Source organism: Mycteria americana, chromosome 5, assembly GCF_035582795.1.
Source record: "Mycteria americana isolate JAX WOST 10 ecotype Jacksonville Zoo and Gardens chromosome 5, USCA_MyAme_1.0, whole genome shotgun sequence".
Classification (NCBI taxonomy): domain Eukaryota; kingdom Metazoa; phylum Chordata; class Aves; order Ciconiiformes; family Ciconiidae; genus Mycteria; species Mycteria americana.
The window spans coordinates 11,940,789-11,968,106 of NC_134369.1; the positions used below are offsets into that span (position 1 = coordinate 11,940,789).

General features: G+C 38.9%; 1 protein-coding gene across 3 annotated transcripts in view; it reads left to right on the top strand.

Annotated features, from left to right (window-relative positions):
- GALNT18 (polypeptide N-acetylgalactosaminyltransferase 18) overlaps positions 1–27,318 on the top strand; it is a 251,920-nt gene that overhangs the window by 212,579 nt on the left and 12,023 nt on the right. For 2 of the 3 annotated variants that reach the window (XM_075502132.1, XM_075502131.1), the window contains exon 11: positions 20,453–20,617. The exons of the other annotated variant lie outside the window; for it this stretch is intronic. In XM_075502132.1, the coding sequence (XP_075358247.1) occupies positions 20,453–20,617 (165 nt within the window). The remainder of the gene's footprint in view (positions 1–20,452; positions 20,618–27,318) is intronic. 3 annotated transcript variants of the gene reach the window in all.

Sequence of the window (27,318 nt, forward strand, 5' to 3'; positions counted from 1 at the left end):
CATAGTATAATCAAAAAAGAAGGACAGGGCTTTCCTTTGCTAAGTTGAAAATGTTTTTAATTAATGCTTTGGGAGACATAAAACAGCTGTGTTGGGTACCTGCAGTGTCTCATAATCTAATACTATTTGAGCATTTCACATTTCGTAAGTGCATTAATTTGAAATAGATCACAGTTGCATATTATGTAGCAATTACTAGAGTTATTCATATTTTAAAGATGTCTCTTCTCATTGCAAATTGGCATTTCAATCAGCAGTTCTTAAAACCAATTGTCGCTTAAATATAAATTCCGCATAAAACCAACATAGTTATTGGAACACATGTATAGCACTTGGAGATTGATGTTGTAGTAATTGTCGGATGGCTGTCAATTTAAACATTCTTTTGATAGATGTTATACTATCTCATTTGTTACTTCATCAGAGTTAAAGTTCTGAAGGTCAGATTTTTGTTTCTCAAATTCTTGACAGTATGTGAATAACTGTTAGAGAAGGTAGTTAATACTATAGATGGAAGAGTCACTTTATAATTTCTTTAGTTTTACTGATAATTTTATTATGTCACTCCATTAATTGAAGTCATCCACTGGCTCATTTAGAATTCATGGACCAAATTCAGTCCCCATGAAAGCATATTAAACTCCCTCTGTAATTACATGAGCCATATTACTTTCACAGCATTCATTCAAATTCTGATCAGCAGTTCAGTTTCGGCTTAGTTTCTCTCTAGTATTGTTCACCATTTGCAGAGTAGGGTTTTTTGTGGAACGGTTTATGGAATGATTGTATCCACAGTGTGTTTCTGTGAACAAGAGATTTTTTTTCTCGTGTTTGTTAACCATCATTTGTCCAATCAGGAAGCAGAGAGAATATGAGAAATGATTTGTTCACATAAAATCTTCATTGAATATTTATGAGTAACTGAAAAAAAATCTGCATTGATTTGTAAGCCAAGAAAAGAGCTATGTTTGTCAGATAATTTATTTGAAATCAGCAATCAAACTAGCTCTTAGCAAGAGTTGAGTTCAATCTAAACCTGGTTATATTTACAGAGTAGAAGTATTTTCCCCAAAAGAAAATATGGGTTACTGGAGACTTTAATTTAGCATTGTTTCAAGAACCAATGGCTAGAAATTAAAGCCAATTGGATACAAATTAGGAATAAGGTGCTTATTCACATCAGAGCAGATGACTAGCTATCATAAGATATCATAAGATCACTAGCTATCATAAGTGACAGTAACTGCTGAAGTCACCAAAGCTGATACAATTCTGGAAACTATAACTTAATGCGATACAAGTTATTGGACTTAAGAGGTAAACGGGTGGAAGTATATAGTCCGTGGCATATGGAAAATCAAAGTAAAAACCTAATGGTCTTCTTCGGCTCTTAACTCTACTGACATGTCAACTAAGTGGCAATCACAGCTAGTACTTCTTTGAATTTTGATTCAATTTAGAATGTACAGAAATAACACTGATTGTTACAGCAGAAGAACAATGGTATGCCTTTAAAGAAATTGGGGGGGGTTTAACGTGTTTTTGTAAGTTAAAGAACTTTGTAGCTTTAAAAATAGTTGCTAAATTTCCTGAATCATTTGCCCTCTTTTTTTTTTCCCCTCTTAAAGTGTGACTAAACAAATTATACAGGGGTAGCTCTGCTATGCCAAGCCTATCTGCTCAGCTGGCTGTCCATAAAGAGCTGATGAATGCATTTAAGTTATTCAGATGTTACTACAATATTAACTCTGTATTTGTTTAGCAGGGAACTGCACTGATTGCAAATATTGGAGCTTTGTTGCTCTTGCTGTGTTAAAAATGTAGTGATTTATTCAGCATGCATATTCCATTCAGCATTTATTTTTAGTGCTTTCGAACTCTGAAATTAGCCTTAAAATTGTGAGGTCTGCATTGACTGACTCACTAATGGCATCAGTTTGGGAAGGCAAAAATAGCAGTACAGCTTATGAACTCAAAAGTTTTGTTAAAATAACATGAAGTTTAAATAAAAAAATGGAGAAAACTGAACTAGGTTACCGCATTAAACCTGGAATTTTTATAGATCATAGAATCACAGAATCGTATAGGTTGGAAAAGACCTTTAAGACCATCAAGTCCAACCGTAAACCTAACACTACCAAGTCCACCACTACACCATGTCCCTAAGCACCTCATCCAAACGTCCTTTAAATACCTCCAGGGATGGCGACTCAACCACTTCCCTGAGCAGCCTGTTCCAATGCTTGATAACCCTTTCAGTGAAGTAAAAAAAAATTTCCTAATATCCAGTCTAAACCTCCCCTGGCGCAACTTGAGGCCATTTCCTCTCGTCCTAAATGCGGCTTTGCATTTAGTACGGAGGTCTGTGACCAAAGGGCAGGGACAGAACTTAGTATGTAAGAAGGAGATCATGCCAATGATGTTAAGTGAGAGCTGTGAATCTCAGTTTGGTTTTGGGTTTTAGTCAGATCTTCTATTTTATATTAACACAGAACCAAATCCTTAAATTTTTCATTTGCCCTCAAATGTATTAAAATGAGGAAATCTCCCATTGTTCAAATAGAAATTATCAAATACCATTGCATTAGTGTAGCACAATGTGATAAAAAGTTTTCCTGTGTTATAATGTGCTTGCACAGTGTTTTCACGATATGGGCATATAGTGTGTACCAACTGACTTTAAAATGTTGTGTGATGTCAGCATTATATAAGCATCCTATAATTACTTAGTGTTGCTGGATAGAATTATGACAATGACTGACTAATGATGGTTTTATTTATTTGTGACCAGTGTAGTCACGACACTAAGTCCTTTCACCTATTGGATGGATTTAAACATCTCTTCAAGTTTATACTATTTCTTGTTAGTAACTATGAATTTGGGGTTTTTAAGAATTTCTGAAGCAATCAGATTGCTTTTTTCCCAGATTGCATTTTTTAATTCAATATGATAAGTAACAGGAGTAGTTGTAAGGGTTTGCATAATGATGGACTGTGAGAACTGGGACCTTCTTGAGCACTCAAGGCAAATTTAAATATGAACTGTCAAGTGAGCTAAATGTTATTCTGCCAGATGAGTGCTGTACATGGTTAATACCCTGAAGTACCCAATTTCCCACTTTCAACAGGAGCCATGCTGAATAATTACAGATTAACTGTTTGCTGCAGAATGCCCATTTCTGGCTTCCAAATATATTTTTAATACCCTGTGTAGCTTGTTTTCCACTAAAGTAAAATCTGCCCACTGTAGACTCCATTCATAACTGTAAATAAATAATTTGAAGGAATATTGTAATCTTAGAAATACTACCTGAGATGGACACTCTGTAGTTATGGTCACTAAGAGGAAAAAAACACCTACAAGAACTGTGGCAGGTTTGATCTTTATTTCTCTTTGACTTCCTTAGCACTCTTCAAATTTCTAAAAATCAATGCTGATTAACCTTTTTGTTAATCAGACAAAGATTACCTCTTATGATTCTTCCTGTACCTCCAACTTTGTTGCTCTCCAACGGTTTGCAGTCTTGTGCTTATGGGAGACTATTTCCCAGAATCACAGAAAGGTTGAGGTGGGCAGGCACCTCTGGAGATCATCTGGTCCAAGCCCCCTGCTCAAGCAGGGTCAGCTGGAGCAAATTGCTATCTTGTGATACTTTCTTTTCCTATTATGTCCGTACAAAGCAGATGAAACCCAGCTCATCTTGGGCAAGTGAAGAGTCCCCTGTATGGGCAAATATAAGTGGCACTGAAATAATTCTGTCTCTTCCTGTATTTGCTAACTCCAAGCCAAGGATTGTGTCTGGCCAGGGCTGAAGAAAAGTTCCTATCAGGAAAAAAGTTCCATGGCCTCAGGTAACCATCATTTCCCCAAAAGGCTAAAAGTTCCCCAAGAATTGAGAGGGATATAAAAGAAACACTAATATTTCTGACACCTATTCTTAGCTCTTTTAAAGTGAGCGATCCAAGCGTTAAGGATATAAGGTAACTTTAACCAAATGGAGTAACCCATAAAACTGTTTCATCTTTAGTACAAAACAGTAGCAGCTGTGATTCAATAGTGCATACAACAATCGGGATGAGGCCTCCAGGCTGATAGTGAAGGGTAAACTCTTGAGTACTTTAGGCTAACAGGACAATGACTAAAGTTCTAATTCCAGTAAGGCTGGCCCAAAGATTTCAGTCAATACCTAATGAAACACTAGCTGGCTAAGAGCCGTGAAATGTGGATCAGGCTCTAAATGCAGAGCAGCTTCAGACAAGTCAGAGAGACACTTTGTGCAACCAGGAGACCAAATCTGGTGCCCCATGTGCTGTAGAGAATGTAAGGTCAGTAACATTTTATTAAGAGAGGGCAGAGCACTTCTTGTACATATTTTGAGATAATGAAACTTGAGGAAGTTTGAGTTCGTTAGTATTAAGTTGATTGTTGAGGAAAGAAAGCATCAAAATAATGTAAATAAAGAGTAGTACTCCTGTGAATAGGAAACATTTTGTATCACAAGTCCAAATGGGTGCAAGTCATCTAAGAAATGCTAATTAGTTAAAAGGATTCCCTAGCAAAAACAGGCTTTGTGCAGAAGATTCAGGAGTGCTCATGAAGAGTGTCGTGGTTTAGCCCCAGCCAGGAAATAAGCACCACGCAGCCGCTCGCTCACTCCCCCCCGGTGGGATGGGGGAGAGAATTGGAAAAGCAAAAGTAAGAAAACTCGAGGGCTGAGATAAAGACAGTTTAATAGGTAAAGCAAAAGCCCGCACGCAAGCAAAGCAAGGAATTCATTCACCACTTCCCATGGTCAGGCAGGTGTTCAGCCATCTCCAGGAAAGCAGGGCTCCATCACGCGTAACGGTGACTTGGGAAGACAAACGCCATCACTCCGAATGTTCCCCCTTCTTTCTTCTTCCCCAGCTGTATATACTGAGCATGACGGCATATGGTATGGAATAGCTCTTTGGTCAGTTTGGATCAACTATCCTGGCTGTGTCCCCTCCCAGCTTCTTCTGCACCTGGCAGAGCATGGGAAGCTGAAAAGTCCTTGACCAGTGCAGCAACAACTAAAACATCTCTGTATTATCAACACTGTTTGCAGCACAAATCCAAAACATAGCCCCATACCAGCCACTATAAAGAAAATTAACTCTATCTCAGCTGAAACCAGGACAAGAGATGCTTAGGGAGAGACATCAGAATTTGACCTCTCCTACTCAAAGGTAGGCTAAGTGAAAAGAGCTAAGTGAAAAACCTACATTAACGTATATGAAAAGGTTTGCTTAGGAGTTGTGCATGCATGAAGTTCTGATCTTACAAAATGGAAGAACTTTTTCTCCAGGTTTGTAAACTAAAAGCTGGAAAGCTGGATCAGTGATGGGAACACGTTGCCTTCACTTCTCTGACGCAAAAACAGATGGGTCCACATGGACTCAAGATTGTTTTTCTGCCCTGTCTTCAAAACATTTTCCTTCCCTTCAATGACCACAAGCACAAAATCATAATAAATCTCTACAGTTGGATCTTAACAGGTCAGATTGTGCTCAACACCATATCAGGATCAGGTACATTAGTCTGATTCAGCATCTCAGATGAGGATGTAGCGTGTCACCTCAGCTTTCCCATTCATCTCCCAAGTTGTTCTTTGAATGTTGCAGGGATAAAATTTTCTGGTACCTGCTTTTAGGGCCAATGCGGTTTAGTTTACAAGAAGGGGGCTCTGTTGGCTTGAAGCAGACCATGAGACTTCATCTGGAATTTCCAAGAAGTTGGTAGTGTAATTTTTAACTGTCTCAAGTTTCTTTCCTACTGTGAGTCTGACAAGTGTAAGTCACGGAGTGAGTTGTACTGGAGATTCTCTGACAAATTGCTCCCCTGTGATTCTGCTTATAGGGTAACAACAGTGTTTTTTGAAAGGACCATGCCAAAGGAAATAACTTGTAGTTAGTTGTAGTTCTGTCCTCCAGATGCGTACCAAGGAAGGGTCTGGACCAGCAGTTTGTTAACTGAAAATCCGATATTTTACTCCAGTCTGGTTTTGTTTGGAGGAAAAGCTAAGTACAATTAATGTGGCTTTGAGTTAAATTTAGCTCTGCAAATGCTCTTTTGTGGTTTTGCTACACTTAATTCATGTCACAGACCTACATAATATGTACAATACAGAGAAACCCACACATTGAAATAGGTTTTCCTGTGTAGTAATCTTATTGTAAGCAGAGGTTCAGTGTAGGAGAAATCTCCCTTTTGCTGAGAAATCCAAGAGCCTTGAAGCAGTGTGAGGCTAGCATGCATCTACCACAGAATGGTAAGATTTCCAAAACCCACAGCAGGAGACTGCAGACCCCACGATCTGCGGTCACCTGCTCCATTGGGGTACCGACAAAACTCAGGACATAGCTGCTGGTTCAGTGGATTACACTAGCTTTGTGGTCATGACAGCCCAGTTGTGGAAAGGACAGGATAGGAGTATGGAATTGTCTTTCATAAGCTTCTGCACAGGCTACCTGGGCCTTGGAGCAGAGTGTCTAGGAATTGGGAGGGCCACTCCCCTCCTTCCTGACAGTTTGGCATGGGTGCGTGGGTCAGGACTGCAGCGGTGTGTCTCCCCTTGGCAGTGCCTTAGCACGGCATCTCCTCTGTCGTGGGCATGGGCCATGGTCCCCTGGGAGGGAGGGGAGGAGCAGGGAGGGAGCGGTTGATTCCCAAACCACTATTTCTCCGGTGCATGCCCCTGCCACCCCTGCACTCCTAGGGAGGCTCTGGTCCTAGAGGGGCCATGTGGGGACACAGATTTGCGCTTTGGGGAGAATCAGCTGTGCAAAATAGTACAAATCACTAAATAGTTTATTGTACAATGTAATAGTCCTTCTTAGTGCTTTTATTCATATGCAAATTAGGAGGCTGCTAACAGTAGTAATTGTTGTTGGTTTAGAACAATCAAAAGGATGTTGTAAAATGAATTTACTTGAAAGAGTCCTGAAAGAACTGTACTATTTATATTGTGAATATTCTGTGACTTTTAATTATGACTGACTGATGTGCCTAGTTTTCATATTAATTCTAAACAGCAAGACAGAGGGCTTTTTCTCTTCTTTAGGTCTGTGTCCTGTAGATACCGTTACAGGATAATCTACTTCAGATAATAAAATAAAGGCTTCTAAGACAGGCAGAAAATGCGGGGGAAAATCTGTGACACAATCTGCCTTTCGTGATGAAGGCGGCTTAGCCTCACAGCCTAGTGATACCTCGGCAGCCTGAAGCTTAGTGTAGCTATTTTAGCTATTCACTGTTGTACTTGAAGGTCATTTAAACAACCTGGTTTTAGAGGTTTTGGTTTTATTTTGCTGCCTCATCCACCTGATAAGCTGTTAGTCAGAAAAGCTAAGCCTCTTCTACTTGGCCTGTGGGTACCTGTAAGGCCTAAGTTTATATGCGAGCCTTCACAGTGTGATTAAGGCCCCCAGAAATCGAACCCTAATGAATGAAAACAAGGGGGAGGTATTGTACTGTTTGCACAATTACGCAATGTGCCTTTGCGTATCACGGTATTTACCGTTTCAGTTCTTGCCAAGGTTTACAGCCTGATTTGTGCAAGGGGCACCATATGACATTGGCAGTGTTCTTAGTCATAGGAGAAATGAAGCTCACTTGGCCAAGCACAGTAAGGCTTTCCACACAGCTAGGGCAGCTGGATTGGCATTAATGTCCTGCTTGACATGAAAGTAATTTTCTGCTTTTTAAACAGCTTTATTTATTTATTTGTTCATAGTCTAGAAAGTCTTTTTAAAACTTAAGTACTCATGGTAAGAAATCTTTCAATACGGTTACTTCTAATATCCTTCCTCATTTCCACCTTTCCTTTAAAAAATGTCATTAGCACTAAAATTACATTCAGTGATGAAAATGTATCAGGTGATGCTTTTTCTTTGCCCTTTTCTTGGGGACCAGAAGAGCAGAAGAAAGGAGGAATCTCTGGGATGTGAGCACAGTATTCCAGCCTGAGACACGTTTCCATTTTCTTTGCAGAGCTTTGTGAACTTTGCAATTTATTCATGAACACAGGCAGGATCGAAGCTACAGTTTTTGCATGAGGTCATAGTATACAGACTCTTCGTTTAAATTCTAGATGCTGACCTCTTGCTGTAAGTGTCATTTGCTGTCACCCTGCAAACAGTGGAGCCACTACTTCAAGACATTTGGTGGGCAGGAAAAGTGCCATTTCTATTAAGGTACATATATTTATCCACTTGCCTTGGAAGGCTTAAAAATGTTTCAGGAAAGAAATTTTCTTTTAGGATACAGTCGGGTTGTATAAAATTTCATGAGGTTCTGTCAGTCTCTACAGAGAGACCAACAATAAAGATTGAAACAAATCAGTTGAAGCGACAGACTTTGTTGCTTGAAATACCTCCTCTACAGCTAAGGAGTAATGTTTTTACTTTTTGTAGGCTAGTGCATTTAAGATTTGCTTTGATTTTGATGCTGTCCATTTAAAATACCAGAAATTCTTCTCTTCAGCTTAATGGGCTTAACATGGTTTAAGAGGGGAAACGCTAGCAAACTTGCCAGGGTGGGAACAGAGTAACTTTCCTTTGTTCTCCATGGGACTGAGAGCTGCACCACTCTGCACCTCTCACCCCTGTCCACTGAATAACCACGCCAAACGCCCTCATCCATTAAAGCAATTAGCACAAACTTAAAGTGAAATGTGAATGACACTTTGACCTGTTATAAAAAGAGAAAAGCTCAACTGTCAATGACAGAAATGACCAACAAAAAATGGTACAGGTGCTCTCTGCTCTCTGTTTTCTTTGGTGCTTATCCGTCATGTCTGCATCATCAGTATTCAAACTAACTCATCCTCCATTGTTGTGGACTTGGCTGTTAAGTCACACAAGTCATTTAAAGAAAAGGAAATCACGGCATAGACATCAGATATCTGAAATTTTATTCCAGGTGGTTTTAAATACTAAATGTATGTCTACTGAACCTGGCGGAGGTTTCATTTGTTACAGAATAATTTATTGAAAATAATACTGCTGAGAATGAAAGTAGGCCATATATTGTATTTGCCTTTTCTGTAATTATAGACTGTATATGACATGAAGACCTGAGGCAAAACCTTTGCAAACTTTAATAGTGTCAGGGTTTTACTCTGAAAAATTACTAATTGTAACCTGGGAAAGGACTACAGAAGTATCCACTGAGTAGTTCAAGTGGCAGAGCTTGGTAAGAGAACTGCTTACCACTGAAATTGCAGCACTAAATGTTCTGTATATGGAAATGCACAATATACCTGCAAGTAATAAGCCTTCAAGATGGAGTTCCCAGATGGCAATATGTCACAGTCTCAGCCATACGACAATTCCTGAAGCCATGCGAGAGACTAAAAACTGAAGAAAATTGTCTGTGCGAGTGCTGTACATCTGTGCTGAGTTTCTCTCGCATTTCTGTGTTTAAACAAAGTAAAATTCTTTTCCTTGTTTTGATGTTTATTTTGAGGTCCCCTGAGGCACTGCAGAGGTTTTTCTAACCAGTCACTCTGTTAGAACATTGATAGTACTCCAGATAGCTAGTGCTGCGCACCATATGGGTGGTCATATTGCGTTCCTAACTAATTCACGAGTTTCATAATACCCATAATAAGACTTTCAGAGTATAGTTATTTAACACCAAGCACTGAGAGGTTAGGAGGTCAAGTGGGAGGTTAAAACTGCTGCTGAAGGAGACACTGCTAACAGGACTAGGTGAGACTTTCAGAGTTTCCCTTTTGTCAGAGAGCCATGACAGACTGCAGGATGTGCTATGCTATTACTTCAACTTTCATTTGCACACTAATTTCAGCGTATTCAGTCCATTGTAGCTTAAGTCTCTAATTGGGTTCTTTATAGCTTGGCTTCAGCTATTCTGCTAGCCTAGACTAAATGGAATGACAGGTAGCCCACCTTCCCATAAAATCTGGGGCAATTTTAAAAATCTCAGTATGAAGCACCTTTCACTGTTTTACATTCTCCGAGTCCTACAAGATCTTTAGGTTCCAGCTTCACCTCAGTCTCGACAAGATGTTCCACTTGTGTTCTGACTGCAGCCTTTGTCACATAAAATCAGAATATGTTTTCATTTAGGTCAGTGTATTGATGCTGCTTGTTATATATCATCTATAAACTTTATCATATGCCAAGGAAGAGGGGGGAAAGACTCTCTTGGATCCTGACAGTTCATTTGGTTTCAGTGGAATTACGTCAGACTTATTTTAGGCTTGCTGTGAATGAATCAAGCCCCATTCTTCCTGCTATGGGATTTACTCCTTTGCATGTTGTAGAAGCAGACTAAAACACACTACGACGTTTGCTGAGACTTTTAAAGACATTAAGAACAGTTGCTTTTGCATTTCAATTCATTCTTCTCTCAGGTGCTTGCAAGAAAGTGACTTTATAAACTTCAGTTTGACTGATGAACTCTTGTGGGCGTTTTGTTTTGTGGGGAAAAATAAGTATGTCCCTGCTGGTAGCCTAAACAAACAAACAAAAGATAATCGGACTTTCACTAAGCAGCTTAGGTTGAAATGTGCTGCCTTTTTATTTTCCTTTTCTGTACATAATGCCTCACTTTCATGCAGATGTTTTAATGTCTGTATTTTATTGTCTTCAGCACCAAAATAAGTCATTTTTAGACAATTCTTCTTGTACTTGCATATGTTGGTGTCAATGTGATACCTCTGGAAACCTTAAATCAAATGTATGCATGATCCTAAGAAGAATGGGTGAGAACTGGCTCATCTGAAATTAGAAACAGATTTGTGACTGCTTTCAGTGGAGCTAGGAGAGCCAGTAGGCATCGGGGTTAAGTAATATCTGTAGGGAGCTGGGAATTCTTCTCAAAGTTGTACATGTAACTACTTTACTTTGTCCCCTTCACAAAATGCCAAAAGTTCACAGCACTTGTGGAAGCCAAGAGGAATTAAGGACCTCTGTATCCATAGTCATTGCTCACTACCGTACAGGATTAAGGAGACAGGACTGGATTAAAAAAAAACCCAAACCAAAAAGAACCCCCAAACCCTCGAGATCAAGATGTTAGTAGAGTATCTTAATTAAGAAGGTGTGGCACTTGCTTGTAATTTGCCTGACGACTTAGTTGCAGACACAAGATTCTACCAATTCAGTTTAGAAAAAGGTACTAATAGTAGAAATAACACAATTTATTTTAACAAACATTCAGAAGGTTAAACCACTAGGAAAAACACATACTTTTTTTCTGAGAAGTGGTAAGCTACCTGCCTCATCGCTGGCACTACATTTGTTATTGTTATGCTTATTATTGTAGTTCTAGGCATCCCAATAATGACCCAGAAATTATTAAGTGCTCTACAGCCTCATAATAAAAAGTACACCCTTGACTTGAAGAGCTGAAGTCTACAAATAGAATATTAGGAACAGGAGATTGTGGCAGAGAGGAGAAGGGAATGCTATGAGGTACTGACATAGCATTCTTGGGTAATGCTTTTGGTACATCACCAAAATTATTGTTTGGGGTTTTTTGGGGGTTTTTTTGAGACTGGGCAGAAGGGTAAAATCTGGGCAAAAGGGAAATTCTGAATGTGCAGAGGAAGATAAGTTCCTTGGAAGATGCCAGCATTACTTCTCCTAGCTTCCAGGAATATTTGCTTGAAAAATGTGACCAATGAAGGTCACATCCTGATCTAATTAGTACTCAAACATCCTGATCTAATTAGGAGTTGGAAGATAACCTATTGATACTTGCTAGGCTGATGAGTAAAAAGAGGAGGGGTTGAGAAGGGCTTTGAAAATGAAGACAAGCAGTTTGTGCAGCATGGAAAACAGATCAAGTGGAAGGATATTGCCTTCCTCAAAGGCAACCTGGAAACCAAGTTTTCAGAAGCATTCAGGATGGATTTGAAGAGGGCATGAGTGTTGAAATCAGTGAGGGAAGGCAGCAAGGGTGAACTTGGAGTGCAAAAGCTGTATTTTAGAGATGGTCTGCAGGAAAAAAAAGCCTGTATAACAAGATTTGATGACTTTGGAAGAGGTTCAAGATGAAGATGTGCGTTACATAAACGCATGATTACCTGGATGTGACTATGCCCATAGTAATGTGAAACACTTGGGTGTACCTGTGAAAAGGTAAAAATCTGCTTTTAAACCTCTTGATGCTAAGCTACCAAATGCTTATACACAGATGGCAATGAACTAGCTCAGATTTTAATTTGGCCAGAAGGTGTAAAGTCAACTCTGGTGTAAAGTATGGACCAGTGCATCAGCATGTGGGGATGACAGCTGAGTTTGCAGATGAGTATGTGTTGAAGAAGAAGAAAAACAGGGTAAGACAAGGGATTCTGTAGGAATCCACAAATTAAACTGTGAAGGCTAAAGAGGGATTGGTGGGAGAAGGAAAAGGAAAATTCAGATGGGACAAAGTCACAGGAGCAGTAAGACAGAAGGCTTTTTAAAAAAGGACACAGTTGTCTATGCTAGAGTGGTTCTGATTATTTTTTTTACTGCCTTTTATTTTTTTCTTGTGGAAGAGTTGTAGAGATCTTGTGCAGAGATAAGAGCAAAACCAAAAGAAGCTTTAGAAAGTGAATCAAGTAAAATTTTAATTTATCCAGGTCTTGTTAGTTCTGTAGTTACCAGCATTAGGAAAACTATGGAAGTAAGTACTGAAAGCATATATAAAATGAACGATTGACAGTTCTATTCAATTTTAAAAGTGGAGCTTAAGTAAGAGGATTTTTATTTGCTTCTTTTAAATAAAACCAAAGCAGAATACCAAAGTAGGCAACAGCAGAATTAGGTATTCCACTGCAATATAGGTTCATGAATTTAAATTAAAAAGTCTGCCATTGAGTTCCTGTCTGTTTTCTATGAAAATAATGTTAATATTTTTGTGTCTTTAAGCCTGTATTTATAGCATCACACTATATTACTTAAAGTTTCTGAGCACCTTGGCTTTATTGCTATCAAATATTGATTGTTGCTTAGAGTTCAGAAGTTAATTAGTGCACAGGCATGAAGAAGAGCAAGTAGGTCAGATAATCAGTATGCTGGTGGGTTAATTCAGTAGATACAAATCTAAACACCAAAGTGAAATAGTAGTTTCCTTCTTACATGCTTTACAATTAAGTCTAAATGATGGTGTTGCTATGCTTGGTATACTAACTGTTTGTCAGCTCATCAGTAAGACAAGTTTCATAGTGAATAGATCCTCAACATGGATAACACATGGCTATAATTGCTTTAAAGTTGCATCATCAGGCTGCACCAGGTGAAAACCTACCTCAAAAAAATAATACAAATCTTCTAAAGATTGACCTATGGCTTAGGGGTAACTTTCTGTAATTCTGTTTTCTTATGCTTGTACTTCTTCAGCAGTAAGTCTTTTAGGGCAGCACACGACAGAGCCGTGCTGCTGATTGTGGCTACAGGACAGCACAGCCTCTCTCTCCTGTCACTTCCTACATGAATAGTAAATGGGAAAACACTTGATTTTTATCTTAGTGATGTATTTGTTTGAGTTATTCATAATGAACTTGGATTCTGTCAAGAGTTTCTCATCAGGGTTGGAAAGTTCTTTCGTTCAGATGTGTTTATGTAACAAGAAATGCTGGAATAAAAGTCAGGAACAATATAAATAGCCAAGTAACAGCAATGTTAGCTAAATCTGGATTTACTGGAATCCACCAGACTGCACTTTATCTGTAGTCAAGTATGAATGTGCTGTGAGGCTTTGGACTTAATATGTTAATATATTACTCCTGACAATAAATGACTTCATGGACTCATTTGAAGAAAAATATGGTTCAAAGATGGAATAAAGTAGTGGTGAATCAGGCTTCTTATCCCTTGTAGTTATTATGCCAAAAGCAGGGTAGCAAATAAATACTGCTGGTGCTGAGCATTAAGTTTGCTCATTATAAATGCAGAGTCATGTACCAGCCTCCAGCGTGATTTCATCTGGGAACATTGCCATAAGGATTACAAATGGCTTTCAGCCTCAAAATTGGTGTGTATTGCTTTAAACTTCCAGTGGGGAGTTGGCAATTTATCCTTCAGATAATCATCTTGTGTTAAGTTGAACATCTTACTGTAACTTTTTGCTACATGATAAACCAGCTCCTATGAATAATTTACTGCAACTGGCAACCCACTTCAGCTCTGAAGTCTGAAGCTTTTGTTTTCATTGCAATATTGTATTGTAAGTTTTCCTGATATTCAAGCAAATTTTCAGAAAAAGTTAGGCTTAGAATATTAAATAGAAAAAGTAACATACAGTAAATTAGTTCACCTGAAATGCAGGTGGGGAAAATATTTAGGACACCAAATTTTCTCTAATAGTTCCTAGTCATTATGAAGATTTCTTAAGAATCCTAGGCTATGCAGCTCTCAACTACCACTCATTTGTGTTTTCATCTTTTAGTTGTCTCTTTAGGGCAAATAAATTTTGTGTTTAGAAAAAAAAACGTTTAGAAAAAATAACAAGTATGCCTTGACTAAATAATCAGGGGGCTGGAGCACCTCCCCTTTGAGGACAGGCTGAGAGAGTTGGGGTTGTTTAGCCTAGGGAAGAGAAGGCTGCGGGGAGACCTTATTGTGGCCTTCCAGTACTTAAAGGGAGCCTACAGGAAAGATGGGGAGGGACTCTTTATCAGGGAGTGTAGTGATCATAAGACAAGGGGTAACAGTTTTAAACTGAGAGAGGGTAGATTTAGATTACATATTAGGAAGAAATTCTTTCCTGTGAGGGTGGTGAGACACTGCAACAGGTTGCCCAGCAAAGCTGTGGATGCCCCATCCCTGGAAGTGCTCAAGGCCAGGTTGGATGGGGCTTTGAGCAACCTGGTCTAATGGAAGGTGTCCCTGCCCATGGCAGGGGGGTTGGAAATTAGATGATCTTTAAGGTCCCTTCCAACCCAAACCATTCTGTGATTCTAAAATCTCCCTTTCACCTTATGAAGATTTTTGGGAACCATGTCATTAGTTTTGTTAATGTGATACCAATCGCAGTTTGCTTTTCTTATATTTTGTCTTAATGTGAATAATCAAGAGAGATTATTGGGTGGAACAAACAGGAAGTGAAGCAATGGCCTTAGATAGGACACGTCTAGGAAAATAAATTCAAGAAAGCTACGGAATTATTGGTCCTTTAGTTGGAAGATGCTGTTTTACATGCACGAGGATATTTGCAGGCCAAGATTCTCAGCAGATATAAAAAAACCCCCACCTTTTACAGTCCGGAGGAAGACTAGTTATGAAGGTGATTAGTTATGAGGCTGTTCGAGAACAGAGAGATTGAAACAGAAGCCTTGTGGCAGAGACCTATGTCAAGCTTTGAAGGCAACTGATACACTTTTCTTCAGACCCAGATACGAAGCTTTTGTTACTTTAATAATTTGCTTGCTGTAAACCTTCAGATTAATAACACCAAGTTTTGTTTTGAACAACTGCTTTTGCATCACTTTAATCTGCTGTGAGCCTCATGCTTCCAGAGGAAGTTTCTTGAGGACACTGAATGCAGCTGGACCTGTAGTGAGGGCAGGGAAAGCAGGCGGCAAGCGGCAGCTTGCAGAGCCAGCCTGTCAGTGTGTGAACAGCACTCATCCGCCCTTAAAAAGCACCTGGTGGGAGTGTGGTTGAAGGAGATGTGGAAGTGCCTAAGGCTCAGGCCCCATGCTGACTCTGACACTTTGCAGATCACAAATCCTGCCTACATTTTTACAGCGTTTCTAACTGACAGTAGTGCTGAATCCTTATAATTTCACTTTTTGAGAAGATAAGTGCCTTTTGTTGAACCTAACTGATTTCCTGAACAAAGGTGCTCTCTTCCAGTTGCCCAGGAGACATAGCTGTACATCAATACTGTTATGGTGAAAGAAATAGATGTTAAAGTGCTGTAGGCTAGAACAGAGTCATGAAATGTAAGAAGGCTTATTTTGTTACGGAATAAGGGAGTTGGGTGGTTGGGGTTTTTTTTAAGCATGTGCTTTGGTACCAGCATCCAAGCAAGATTTTTTCTGTGGAAATTCAGTAGCTCCTCAGGGAGTACATATGTGATGGTGATGGGAAAACGTGTGGTTGTGTTTTGCTGAGGCTGCGTCTTCACTGCAAGTGCAAAGGAACTTTGAATGAATGCTGTAAATCAGCATACAGCAAGTGTCTTGGCTTCAGTGGAACTAAGCAAGTGTTTGGCTATTGAGTCTCCAGTCCCTTGAACAAGGACTGCTGTGACATTTGCTGTTGTAGCAGAAATGAAAGGTCCAAGTTCTCAGTAAAATTTTCAAAGATACCCTAATGACTTAACAGTCCATATTCAATATTCAGTCATTTGGACTTCCAATAAAGTACTGGAGTGATTGTTCAAAAATTACTTTCCTAAATTACTGCAAAATTTCTATTTTCTTGTGTTAGTTGATGGTGATGTTGCAATATTGTAGGAGCAGATGTGCTGGTAAAATGTGTTTTGCCTGTATCTTCTGAAGTGTTTTAAACAAAAGTGCCTCAGTTGTCCATTTTGTGCTGAAGTGGACTGCAAAACAGCTAGCGTACTTGTTGATGGTTGTTCAAAGCATCCTCTTGAAGAAGTACTGCTGTGGGCATTTATCTATTTAACAACTGATTTAAATCACAAGTACAGACTGTTTTTTATAGGGCTACACATAAGATGATACAACATGAGCATGGTTTTAATCTGTAAGATCGTATTTTACCTGCAGGTCAATTTAAAATATGATCAATAAAAAGTCATATATGTGCATACCTAACAAGTACATTAATGAGATGGTAATTCAGTTCATATAACTCAGCTGCTTAATCTCCTACTGCCCACTCCAGAAAGGTAGTTTGCGTACCATCTTTAAACTAAAAAAACCCCAAACTAAACCACAAACAAAACCCCAAACCCCACCCCCCCCCCCAAAAAAAAAAACACCCAAAAAAGAAACCCAAAAAGTATTTTTGAAAATTACAATAATCAAATAGAAACAGGGAGATATAGTGTGAAAGAAAGCAATTAAAATATTTTTCTTAATATATTAAATTATTTGAAGGGAGGCTTTACCATGGTTTCATGTTTAATAGCTTTAGGTTTCAGACTAGAAGAGCATTTTGAGTTGAATCAGTAGTGTCAATAGTTAATTCTGTTTTACCAAATAGATGTCCTCCCTTCATCCTCACATAGTTACTATTGTGCTGTCTCAGTGCAGGGACTGTTTTATTCTCAGGCTGGGGGAAAGGACTGTCCATAGGTTTTAAGAAAACTTTTCTGGCCAAGTGCAACACAAACCGATACCTCGCTGTTAGCTAGCATGCTGCTCAAGTAGAATTTGTCAAGGGTATGTGCTTTTGATGTGATCCCTCCATTAGAAAAACATAGTAGTCAAATTACCAGGTTGTGCAATGTTTTCAATTCTGAAATAAGATATGGTATTATTGGATAAGATACTAACATATTTATAATAATTAATATATAGAATAATTAAATAATATCTATATGACTGGATAAGCAAAGCAACATCCTGAAAGAGCCTAGTTAGAAGGACTAACTGCCACCATACCACAATCTGTTTCAGCTTGAACTTATTTTTACATGCCACTTAAGAGCTGAAAGGTGCCTTTCCCAATACTAGGTGAGAATACAAGATTTCACACCTCTTTTTCTAAACTGGTCCCCAATGAAAAATGAAGTGATATTAGCAGGTAGGGTGAGCTCTCTAAAGATAAGCAACTACCTGCTAATTAGCTCTATTAAGCATAATTGCATTTGATTGTTCTATTTCTGTACAGTTTTGCCAACAAACAGAATTGGGCAATTCCCCTAGCCAGAGCCATCATTCTGCTTCTGCCCAGAAAGATGCTCAGACTGAACAATTGCTGATTTGCCATCAAAAAAAGCTGGTGGAGTTGCACTATGAATTGGGCTTGCTTTATCCAGGAAGATGAAATGATTACCTTCAGGCCACTCTGTGAAAGGCTGAGGAGACTGAGCTCATAAAAACAGCTCAGCCCGGAGGGTTTGCAGGTCCACCACTTTTTTTGCACAGGCAACCCCGAGCTGTACTGTGGACTTCTCAGAGTTACAGCCAGGCCTGCTCATTTGTTTTCAGTGACTGACGTGTATCTTTAAGAAAAGAAAAGAAAAACATGCAAAACCCCTTGATTTTCTTCTACTATGTTTTCTGTGGTGACAATGTGCTGAAAAAATGGAATTAACAAGCCACCTCCCATTAGTAAAAAATGCAAATAACTGACAATTTCCCTCTCATTTTTCTGGTACTACTTTTAGGTCAGGGGCAAACGAGCCGCAACAAAATGTTCATCTGTAGACTCAAGTGTCTTAACAATCCCTTTTAAAGACCATCTTGATCTTACTGCCTTGCTATATCACTACCTCAATCTCTCTCCAAAAAAAGCATCTGGATAGATGTTAAACATATCTGAAATAGTTGCTGTTGGACTGTCTAGAAAGTGCACTCTAAATGTTTCTTGCGCTTCTAAAGCATCAGTTTTGTTTGCAGGAATGTTAATTATCTAACTTCCGGATGGAGTCTTATTGGGGTGTGGTCTTGTTAGTCCTTCCGCAGTTCTTACAGTTTACTTCAATCAGTAATAACCAACCATTTTGGAAATGCGCTCTGCTAGGTCCTTTTATTTACCCTTCTCTTCTTCTGTAAGGTATGACTGAACTATTCAACTTTTCTCTACTCAGACTCTTAAAACCTAGACTCATCTCGGTTCAGCCAGCTCAGATTTCTGTTGTCATTTCTGTGGGGTGAAAAGAATGAAACTTGATGCAGGGCGTCAAACCTTTGATTAGCGTAAACCATTAATGGCAACTTCATTAACTTTTATGCAACTATGTCAGTTTACATTTGCTGCGGATCTGCCCCAGAAGTGTTCCAGGAGGGTAAACAGAGGATGTAGTCTTGCACAGAAACACCACCATTTGTTTTGATCTGTTTTTAATCCCTGCATTGACTGATTTCAGCATTCAAAGTTGTTTTTTTACATTAAGCTCCCGAATCTCTCCTCAGTCCTGGTTTGTTCTGTTTCTCTGCCTTCTCTCCTATTTGCACTTAATATTTTATCAGAGTTTTCACAAATAAGAATACACACATATAAAACAAGCTACAACATCAACAATGAACAGATACCTGGAGATAGTACCATCAACCTCCGGGAACAGAATAGATTCCCAAATACACACAGCATGACTTCCAGCTCCCCTTTTGTTACAGACACGTAGAATGGATACAGTAAGATGACAGGGACATTAATTTGGTGCTTCTATCCAGCTCTTGTCTGTTGTGACTCTGATACCACTAGAGTTGTCAAAGCCTTACGCATACCCTTATCGGATAAGGCTGCTAAGGCATGATGTTGTCATTTCATCTTTCTCATGGTCCTCTCAAGAAAAAGGTATGATTTTAGCAAAAAAAATTTCTATTTTTGATTAGCAGACAGACAATTCCAGCGTAGTCCTGTGTTACCTTTCTGGGTTTATATGTAACCTGTTACATATACCTCTTGACACATATAATGTGTCAAGAGGACACATTATCAACTCTGTCTGGAAAGCTCACCTTCCTTCCCCTGCTTTTTCTTTCTTCTAGACAAACCTCCCACGTATCTGTTTGCAGTCAAACAGAGTGGAAGGAATTTGTGTAATATAATATTCTCATGCCTTTGGTCATAAGTGTAATCACTGAGGCCTATGAGAGCACTCCTTTGCTACAAATCCAGAGCAGCCAGTGTCTGGTCCCTTCTTCCAGTCTCTAGTGTCTGTGTGTATTGACATATACAAAATAAAATGAGAACAAATAGCCTGAAACATGGCCATTCTGTTCTCTCTCCTGCCATGTATCTGTCTGTCACCAACTGTTAGTAACTTTTTATTGTATATACTAGATTCTGGTTAGCTGCCTCAAATTTGTTTTTTTAGCATTTGTTTGGAGAAAACCTTCATTTATCTTTCTATCTGTTGTACAAAAGATTGAGATCCTTGCTACTGAACTGCTGTGCTGCTGTTCGCTTTTTTACCTCTCCATTTAGGTATTTTCCTCAGATGAAATAGTCTCATCAGAGTTGATGGCAGTACTCAAACTAACCCCACCTCCTGCTAGAGGGTGTACATCTTGCTTTTTGAAGACCCACGGTGCATGACCATAGGAAACAGAAGTAAAAAGGCACATGATGAGACAAAAATCAGTTTTGTTTGCCTATTTCCTATAGTAGTTAACCAACATTTACTTGTTGGTAACAATTAACAATTAATTGTTAATTTAGGACAACTTTTAAAATGTTGTGTTGCCTCCTGCATGAAAGGAAATAATTTAAAAACCACTATGGGGTCAGCCTACTGCAATTCAGCATATTTATCTTTGCCATTAGCTTTTTGGTAAAAGTGCTGCTTCTGTCTAGAGGCCACAAATCTTGTTTGTGCTTCCTGTTGCAGAATGTTTATTACACAAGCAATCAGCAGCTCCATGTGGGTGTTCTGAGTCCCACTATCGACGATGATGACAACAGATGCCTGGTGGATGTGAACAGCAGGCCCAGGCTCATTGAATGCAATTATGCCAAAGCCAAGAGAATGAAGCTTTACTGGCAGTTTACTCAGGTAATTCTTACTCAGCAGACATTTCAGAAAGTTCAAAATTTCTGTTTCTATATCCAAAGTGTGAGTAATCTGTTTACTAACAGAACAGAACCAGATTTATCCTTGCTTTCTTCGCACGGAGCCAGGAAGCTATATTTACATTTTATCCTAACATCAGCTACCTCAGGAGGTTCTAAAACTTGTATTGTATTTTCTGAGTTCACGATAAATTATTTGTTTCTAAGGCAGAGTGACTGCTACAGAATTATCTCAATCAAAAAAAAAAAAGTGATTTTTGGTAGAGTCAAATGCAAAGTAACCTATTTAGGAACAGGAAACAGAAAGCTTTTTTGTTGCTTGTTTTTTTAAAAGTAGCAACTCAGAAAAGAGGGTAGTGGGTCATTGATGATAACAGCCTCATCATGAGCTACTTTTGCAGTTCCTTACTTAAAAGGCTGATGCTTTTATGTGTGTCTGTGAGAGAGAGAGGTAAAAAGAAGTGCAAGTAAAGGCTGAGAAGTGATTTCACAATGATGAGAATGCTGATAGGACACTTGAGTCCAGGCCTGGTGTCCACACTGATTTAGAAATACAAGGGAGAACTATAAAGAAGCCGCAGAAGTTCTGGGGCTAGAAAACACGCTCTGCGATATAATGCTTATGGAGATCACTCTGTTCAGTTTAGCTGAGAGGAAGCGGCAGGGTGACTCAAAGCATATCAGTATTTCCACAGAGGGGCATAGGTTATTCTGAAGACAAAACAGGTTCCAATGGTTGGAAGCTAAAGATAGTCAAATTTGGTCTTTCAAAGGACGGTAAGATTTTCCTAAGGTAAGAATTAAGACATTGGAATTTTACCATGTCAGGTACTGACTTGTCAGTTGCTTGGGATAAATAAAATGGGATTACAATACTTTCTAAAACAAGTACCTGATTTAGCTTCTGTGAAAGATGTAATAGCTAGTGTGAGTTTGACTGGTCACAGTTGCTCCTCTGCAGTTTTGAGGCTACCGATCTAGTTGTGTACTCCAGCCTGTGGGCTGAGGCTCACCATTAAGGTAATTCTATTCCCGCATTTAATTTTTCTGTATCATCCTTGTGGGTTTGCAAATACCTTTTCTGCCACCTCATGAGGTTTTTTTCTTTGACTTCAACAGCCATGATCAGTGTATTTTAGGACATTGGTAATACAGTTTAGCATCTACCTTAGTGCAGAGAGCATTTGGATGGTAATCAGTAAAGCATACTATTAACATAATTTGTATTTATACTTGAAAGTAATCCAGATCTTTGCCTTTAAAGGGTAGCTCTCAAGCAGCAGACCTTGAATCCCTAACCTGGAAAGACATCCCAGCTTTCACTTTCAGTCTTCTCAAGGGCAGAGTTTTAATGATGTCTTCTCTCAAATTGTAACAATAGTCTCATTATGAGGGGGGCCTCACTGTGGCCATCTCTGCACTTGATTTTTGGTACCATTTTAAAAAAGTATAATTAACATATTTATTTAAATAGTATTTCAGTAACATTTTAGTACTGTCCACCTATTCAAGTGATTGTTCTGTATAACCCAGCCCTTTGGTGACAGTTAATGGTTTCTACTCCAGAATACTGCTGCTATTTGTAATACTGAAATACTGATTATGTTAGATCTGATTTGGGGGGCAGCGGTAGAATGCATTGATAATTTAACTATTAAAAGCTTCAGAAATGGTATTTAACTACTTTGGGTTTGTTTTCTGTCTGTATTTCCATTCCATGTTCCAAATACAATCTCCCAATGAAGGTGCCGTGCTGTTAAACTAGACTCTATGGACTGTACTTAAGTCTTTTACAAAGAAACTTCTGCCCAGGAGAAGTGAAAGCTAATTAGTTGTTTCCTTATGATAAATTAAGAGACAAATGAAATAATTAAAAGCTTGCTGTTCAAAAAGGAATTCGTTAATACCCAATGCAATTAAAATGCCATTATTTCTCAACATACAGCATGGTACACAGCCCCTTGTACGTTCTGTAAGCTTGAAGAAAGCTAATGAGAGTAATCAAGGCTTGCCAAGATCAACTGATGAACTCCATTTGAAATGCTCCCATTTAGTCTGGTGAAAGGATGTGTTTCTGTGAATACACTGGAAGTTGCCTATCTGAAAAGAGTCTTTTTTATTATGTTTTTTAAAGCTCTGGTATTTATTTTCCATATTATGCAGTGAGCAGAACTCCTGAAAATAAGCAGGACTGTAAGTATTGATGCTTATGTAGTCTTGAAGTTTGTGAAATATTAATTAGAATGTAGATGCTGGCCATAGCTTTTTATAGCACCTTTCTTTGCCTGCAAGTATGCTTTGACTTCTCTGGATTCTCTAGACATTCAACAAGAATGTCTGATGATACAGATAATTAAAAATATAGCAGTGCAAGTAGAGAATTGTCTCAGAAAGGGAATGGAAACAAGACTTACCAACCAGAGCAGGATAAACCAATTGAACTAGATTTCCCTGACCAGCACAAAAATCAGTATTTGCCCTGCATTTCCAGACATGTATCTTAAAATTTGAATGAGGAAACTTCCTCATTTTTCTGCAAAACACACTATATTCTGAGAGGCACCATGATAGTGTGTGGTGGGACATGGACTTCTGTCTGGTTGATAGGAAGACTGTACAGCTTTTTGGAAAAAAGATTCTTCAGCTAACATTTTCCTCCTCCCTTGCGTTGTTGAAATGTAATGATGAGAGAAATCCTTATTGACAAAAGTAGAAAATAAGGGTCATCCTCAGCTAGTGGTCTTGCTTCCGTAGATCTATTACAGAATTATTTAATTCTTAATTTGCATCTTTGATTAGAAGTGAGTGTGTATACACATATATACGTGTGTGTGTGTGTGTGTGTGTATATATCAAACAATTTCTTTTTTTTTAATTTATCTTTGACTTTGGTTTTAAAATTTTAAATCGTGGCTACCTGCAATTGTAGGCAGCTGGAGTCAGACACTCTGATGTCCACTACTACCTTGTGGACAAAATAGTGGTTTAACGGGCGTTCATATGGAGGGAACCACCACCAGTACCTCACTGTTTTCATTATACATCGTGCTGGCTGACTGGACAGAGGCCTTGGGAGACTTTGTGGTATCTTTCTGTACAGGACAAACTTGCATTGAGCATTCAAAGCTTGTATTATGTGTTTGTATAATCAGGATCCATCTGAGCGAATTTCCATGCTCCACAGTTTTGTACAGCTGCCAAATGCAACGAGACCCAATAAAATGTAGGCTTCAGTGACATTCTTCCTTCCAAGGCTTCTTCAAGTGTTTATAACTGTAATTATGTCAAATTATGTAAATTAGCCCTGAAAAGACTCCCATCAACCGGGTAGTGTTCACGAATGGTATTGTTCAGGTTGTTTGTCAAGTCTTCTCTTAGGGAAGTGCTTATTTTGGGAATACTTTAATGCTGAAAAGTCTTCTAGGTGTTGACAGTTCACCTAGTTCAGTCTGTCTCACCACTTTTTCATTTAATCAGAACAAAATTAGACCTTATAGCACAATAGTGAGTAATCACCAGAAATTACACAAGGCAGAAAGGATAGAATTACAAGAATTACATGGTAGTAAAATGGTCAGAATTTTACTAAAATATTAATTTCAACATGATATCAAGGAAGCTGCTCTGGCATCATGAACCATTAGGAAAGCAAAAACTAACCTCAGTTGCCACCGAGTTCCCCTTATTTAGTACTAAACAATTAATCCTGCTGAGAACACGCCCCCCATGCGAGTTCTTTACAGCAAGGGGCAGGTGCACATGCAGCGTGCTGGCAGCAGCAGTCTGCTCCCAGTGTAACGGCATGCTTGCGGGAAGCATCAGGTCAGCAGCACATGTGCATGACAGTCACTGTCCACGTGCTCAGGAAAGCTGCTGTCCTTGGGACTGCCGTAGTGATAGCGTTACATGTCTGTTGTGTGACAGAGAAGGGGCTCTGAGATGTAGGAGATGGAGGCCAGTGCACCTGGACAGATAACTCCTTGGGACATCTTTCAGTAGAAACTGCTTCTGGCCAAAACCATGCTCTTCTGAACTGACTATGATACTATTAAGTTTGTTCTGTGTACTAAGAAATAGTACATTCTAAATGCTGCAGTCAGGTTTTTTGGCGGGGATGTATTGGTTTGGGTTTTTTTAAGAAGCTTCTCGGACTCCAGTCTGATTTCTCAGGTTTATTGCTGATAGAAAGGCAGTTGTGGCATAATGCCTGCCCTACAAGAGAGATTCATCTCTACATACATCACCTGGGTGACAGCAGGACATCTAGAAAGTACACTTATAGAATGTTAGGACTCCCCCAGCAGCGTAACAAAGGCAATAGGAGGAAGTTTTTCTGCAATTACTCTTTAAGTATCTTCATGTTTATATTTAGTCGGATAGGGATGTGACTGTTTCTTATCCTTCTAACCAGACTAGCTACCTGTCACTATTTGCTGTTGTGAGAAATGTGACAGGTGAGGGCTCTGCATAAGAAGAGTTATAAGAAAGGACACAAGGCAGAGCTAAAAACCTAAGAGATAAGCCTTTTAAGGCTGTTCCATGTTGAATTCTTTTCAGTACAGCAAGCTCTGTTAATTTACATAATTCAACTTGCAGTGTGGTTGCCACAGAAAGGTAAGAAGAGTATGCACCTATAGGGATGGACACTCATCGCAGACCTCATGGGAGGGAGAGGCTGTGCAGGGCCTATGCTCAGCGCTGTCTTGTACCCATATCCCCTAGCAGTTGCATCTGCCTGCGATGCTAACATTGCTTTTACGTGTTATGGAGAGCTGTGATTCTAGTCAGTGCTGGAGGTTTCCACAGGAAATCTTCCAGTTCTGAAGTGTTCAGAGGGGGTGGTTTATGCTATCCTGAGGAGCTGTAAATAAAATTTGTTGCTGACAACTGCAGTTACCATATGTATAATTTCCCAAGTATCATAGTAGGAATTGCTTTGGAAGGAAAAGGGAAGACAGACGAGAGCAAACGAATTAGTCAGTTGTTACAGTATTCCACAGATAAACATGATGATTCAGATCTCATTTAAATAGGTATTAGATAATAGGTAGATTAAATAGATACTCTATGTAGCTATATAAAGAAAGAATAGACCTTAAAATTACTGAAAGCATTTACATCTTGTTCTTCCTACAGATTTTGGCCTTTGCCAGACATTCATTCTGAATTATTCTTACCTGCCTTTTAAAGGATGTGCAATACTGCTGCTAGCTAGAACCATTACCCACAACTACATCCTGAACAAGTAAGGGAATGCACGGCGCAGACTGCGTGGCAGGATTAAACTGGAGGCCTGTGAAGCAAGCAGAGAATCTCTGTACCAATTTCATATGCCCCCTTGCTGAGCATACACAGTGCAAAAGTGGAGGCTAACACCATTAAACAGCAGTTTCCTTCCAACGTCCACTCCCAGTTTTCAACCCATACATTAGCCAAGGACATCGGTGTACAAGAGGGATTAATTTCAGTAGAGCTGTGTGTCTGAGGGAACAATTGTCCCCATGAACTTCTTCAGATTCTTCCATTATGAGAGCCACGGGGTAGAAAAACAGCATCATTAATTTATCAAGAATTTGAATTTATGCTGTACTTCTAACCCCAAAGGATGCAAATACACTCAATATCTATTTGCAGTATAAGACATGCTGTACTGCTATACAGCTGTATAATTATGCAGTGCTATCTGCCTGGCAGCTCAGAACAGAAAGTGATTGTGATCCTGTTAAAAGAAATACAGATTGTGATCCTGCAGGAGAACTATAAAGAAAAACAGAACCTAATTATTCAGTTAATTGAGCCAACAGACTAGGTTAAGCCCCGTATTTATCTGATTTTTAAGTAACCAGTGTTGCCAAGTGTTCAGTTTTAAACCTCAACCACAAAAGAGCACTTCCACAAGCCCCAGAGGCGCCAGTGCAGTGTTGGTGTATAGGTCCAGTACATCAGCAGCACTTTTTTCTATACTTAGCTACTCTTTGCCCGTCTTTGATCAAATAGTACCCTAGCTTGCCTGTACTTAATGTTTTAACTAACTGGATAACTGCACAAGGTGTTATAGCTGAAGGACAAGGAACCTGAACCATTGTTCTCCTTAGACGTGAAAAAGTGACAGTTAATGTTTTAATTTTATTTTTGCTCTAGTAAATTTGTCTCTAATTCATGTGCAACAACCAATATTCTTGTCATATTAAACACTTTTTTTAAAAACAGGTGTATTAGAATATTTGGGTTTTTATACTCCTTGAACTATGTCTTACTATAAGCCTATAAACTCTTTAGTGCCATTTATGCAGAATGGAATTGTTTAGAAGTAAAAAAATCTGAAAGCATTCAGTCTTTCTCCATTTTGAATACTTGACTTCAACTTCAATATGAAAATGTATATGCAAAACACACGCAGAAAAAATATTAAATACAGATATTACTATATAATATTGTGTTTTAGCAACTGGCGTTAAATTTGCTTGCAGTTATTGCTGTAGTTAGTGGTAACCAAAATTTCCTTGTATAAGTTTAGTCTTCTATTTGGAGTAATTTTCTAGTAACAAGTTTTAATCTTTGCAAATTAGGTGTAGAACTTGCCAGCTAGAAAGTTTGTGTGCGAATACAGCAGGAAAATGAGCTTTTAGTGGGTGCATTTCAAGTCTTTTCCAGCATATCACATTATGCAGTATTTACTCTCCT